Genomic DNA, 2,615 nt, shown 5'->3' on the forward strand with positions numbered 1-2,615 from the left:
TACACGAAAAAAAAGATTGAAACGAAAATTACTCCCATAGGCTCTGGGTAAAGAAGAAGTTACCTGGAAAGCACCATACTCACAATTTCAATTAATTCTCATCATGATTACCGCGCGCTTTTTTCTTTGCTTCTCTTTTGCTTCAAAGATAGAGAGTTCAGTTTTTTTTCTCTCCAAAAATTCGTTGCTTTGAATCGTGTTGAATAACCGAAAAAAATCAAGTGAATTCATTTCATACGCAGTTAATTTTAGATGATTATGACTTTATTTATTTTAATATCATAAGTTTTTTTTCACATCATGTGAATATTTCCAATGGAAATTGCTTTTTATATTTCTGAAACAGCATTATTCTATCGGTGAAGTTGGAATGACATATTTAAAAAATGGATAAACAGTTGGAAAAGATGAAAACAATGAAGAAAAATGTCCAAAAAAAAAAATCGTATCGGAACAATTGGTTCAATTGTTGCTGGATACACTTGATTGGTCATTTCGCGTTGAGGTAACACTTGTGCTTGGCGGTCGGTCGAAGAAGCGTGCAAAGAAATGTTCAGTACCTTCATTCGAATCATCATCGTCGTCGTCGTCGTCATCATCGCCATCGTTTGCATTCGGCTGGGATTCATCCGATTGCTTCTTTTTGATTTCATTGATCAATCGCTGCTTTGCTTGAATCTTTTCACGAAGTGTTTCCACGTCACCCAATTTCGCCAGCTGTTCACCAATCGCGTCAATCTCCGCTTCGACCTTTCGGCACTCTCCTTCGATAAGCAGTTCTTCAGCAGACTACGAAAAACAATTCAATAACAAAAACACAACATTCAACAATCGAAAGAAAAATCTTCAAAATCCACACTTTTATGAACAAATTCACACTTACGAGTTCTGGCTCTTTCGGATTTTCCACCGTGTCGATATAACGGTTGACCGCAATCAGTTGTTTAGCACATTCCTCCTGGTCATTTTTGATTTCGGAAGACCCATCGACCAGTGTATTAACAATTTTGCCAATTTCGTTTTTGTAGTACGATTTGTGGTATTGCCTACGAAATTTTTAAGAGAAAAAAAACACTTAGCCTTCGTAATTCTTGCACCGATGAATAGTTGTTCTGAATTGAAAACGCATTTCAAATCTCGTTTCCTTTAATCACACTTACAGTCGGGTCAACGTTTTAATTTGTGTGACAAATCGATTGTTCTCCTCTAGGATTTGCGCCAACATTGCATTCAATTGATTTTCGTTGTCTGGCAAATCCATATCGGGATGTTTTTTTTTTTGATGCTGCACGTAAATTACGAGACGATTAAATTCAAAAGAAAACGAATGCAACTGATATCAAGAGCGTCTCTGGATTGCTTAAGTTCAACCACAGGAATGAGCGATACACGTATGCGTTTTTGCGAAGACTCGGTTCATTCGAGAACTGAACCTGCGAAGCCAACCGATTCAATGGACATCAAATTCGAATAAACAGTTTTTGACGTTTCGGCTTCAAAGTAGCGACAGTATACGTGTGATACAGTTTTTCTTGGTATTCAAACGTATTTCGTTAAAATACTGTACACAAACACACAACTCTCACTCACATGCAAAGGGCGGCCACGTCTTTCGGTAGAATTTGTTGATGCCGATGATGCAGTTCACGGTTGAAAGAAATTATCGGTAAAATTGAAGGTGAATCGAAAACTGAACCGTATTCAAAGCAATCGAATATTGTTCATGAAATATTCTGAGTGATATTCTGAGCTCATCTATTTATCGATGGCACTTAATTCGATCGAAGTGCTGCTAATAACAGATATGAAATTCTATTGAGGGAAAATCTCAATGCCACCACAAATACCAATGACTACTCTAGATGTCATATTTTGAATATTTGTACTTATGTTTGCCTTTGGTCATGGCCCAGTTTTGTCGACAGTGAGCGCAACGAGTGTAATCGAACTGTCATGTTCAGGAAGTGATTGAAAATTCAAGCCGAATATGATGAAGTGTCACTTGAGGTAGGCAAATGAAAATGGAGAGCGCACAAGTCGAATCGATTTATTTACTAAGCAACTTGTTCGTTGAGACCATTCATAGCTTATGAAACTATCATTTGATCGCAATATTCAATGCGACAACACGTTTGTATTGCCGATTTTTTTCTAAAAAATCACCACTAAAACTATTGGAAATGCACTCGGAATTTGAGACGTCACTTCATAAATAATTTACGAGTCAACCGATTTCTTTGCGTTAGTTCCCCATCAAATCCGTAGTAGATCAAGGGATATCATCGCATTTTATAAATGAACCGTTTTCCTCTTTCTCTTATCCGGCGAATAAAAATGTGACGTTTGTGGTTGAGACGATATGAGGATTTATTTATTGAACCGCATAATTTTCAGATTTAGTTTTGCCATGAGTTGTAGCAAATTGAACTTCGGGATGCTTCGTGTGTGCCTGTGTAAACTGCAAACACACACACACACACACACACAGCCAAATGCTATGTTGATTGATTTATAGCCGCAATTTCTTTCCACTTAAGTGCACACTTTTATCTCTCAGCGCAAAAATTTTCAAAGTATATTACTATCGGCTTGACCAACAGTTGGCATACTATAAA

General features: G+C 37.2%; 1 protein-coding gene across 1 annotated transcript; it reads right to left on the bottom strand.

The window, feature by feature from the left end:
* Positions 1-349: 349 nt before the first annotated feature.
* On the bottom strand, positions 350-1,408 carry LOC129566093 (pre-rRNA 2'-O-ribose RNA methyltransferase-like). The gene is made up of 3 exons (XM_055441646.1): positions 1,161-1,408; positions 884-1,046; positions 350-789 (listed from the first exon to the last, which is right to left on the bottom strand). Exons 1-3 carry the CDS (start codon positions 1,259-1,261, stop codon positions 463-465), a joined length of 591 nt encoding a protein of 196 aa, XP_055297621.1. The 5' UTR covers positions 1,262-1,408; the 3' UTR covers positions 350-462.
* Between the last annotated feature and the right edge of the window lie 1,207 nt (positions 1,409-2,615).

The sequence above is a fragment of the Sitodiplosis mosellana genome, unplaced genomic scaffold (genome assembly GCF_009176505.1).
Source record: "Sitodiplosis mosellana isolate CC-2019 unplaced genomic scaffold, AAFC_SMos_1.0 Smas_scaffold_3, whole genome shotgun sequence".
In the NCBI taxonomy this organism is placed as follows: Eukaryota; Metazoa; Arthropoda; class Insecta; order Diptera; family Cecidomyiidae; genus Sitodiplosis; species Sitodiplosis mosellana.

Bases quoted from the DNA above. Each gene is read 5' to 3' on its own strand.
- LOC129566093 (XM_055441646.1), bottom strand. From the start codon at position 1,261: ATGGATTTGCCAGACAACGAAAATCAATTGAATGCAATGTTGGCGCAA. The intron at 1,047-1,160 runs GTAAGTGTGATT...AAAATTTCGTAG, and splicing joins ATTAAAACGTTGACCCGACT to GCAATACCACAAATCGTACT. The intron at 790-883 runs GTAAGTGTGAAT...TGTTTTTCGTAG, and splicing joins ATCCGAAAGAGCCAGAACTC to TCTGCTGAAGAACTGCTTAT.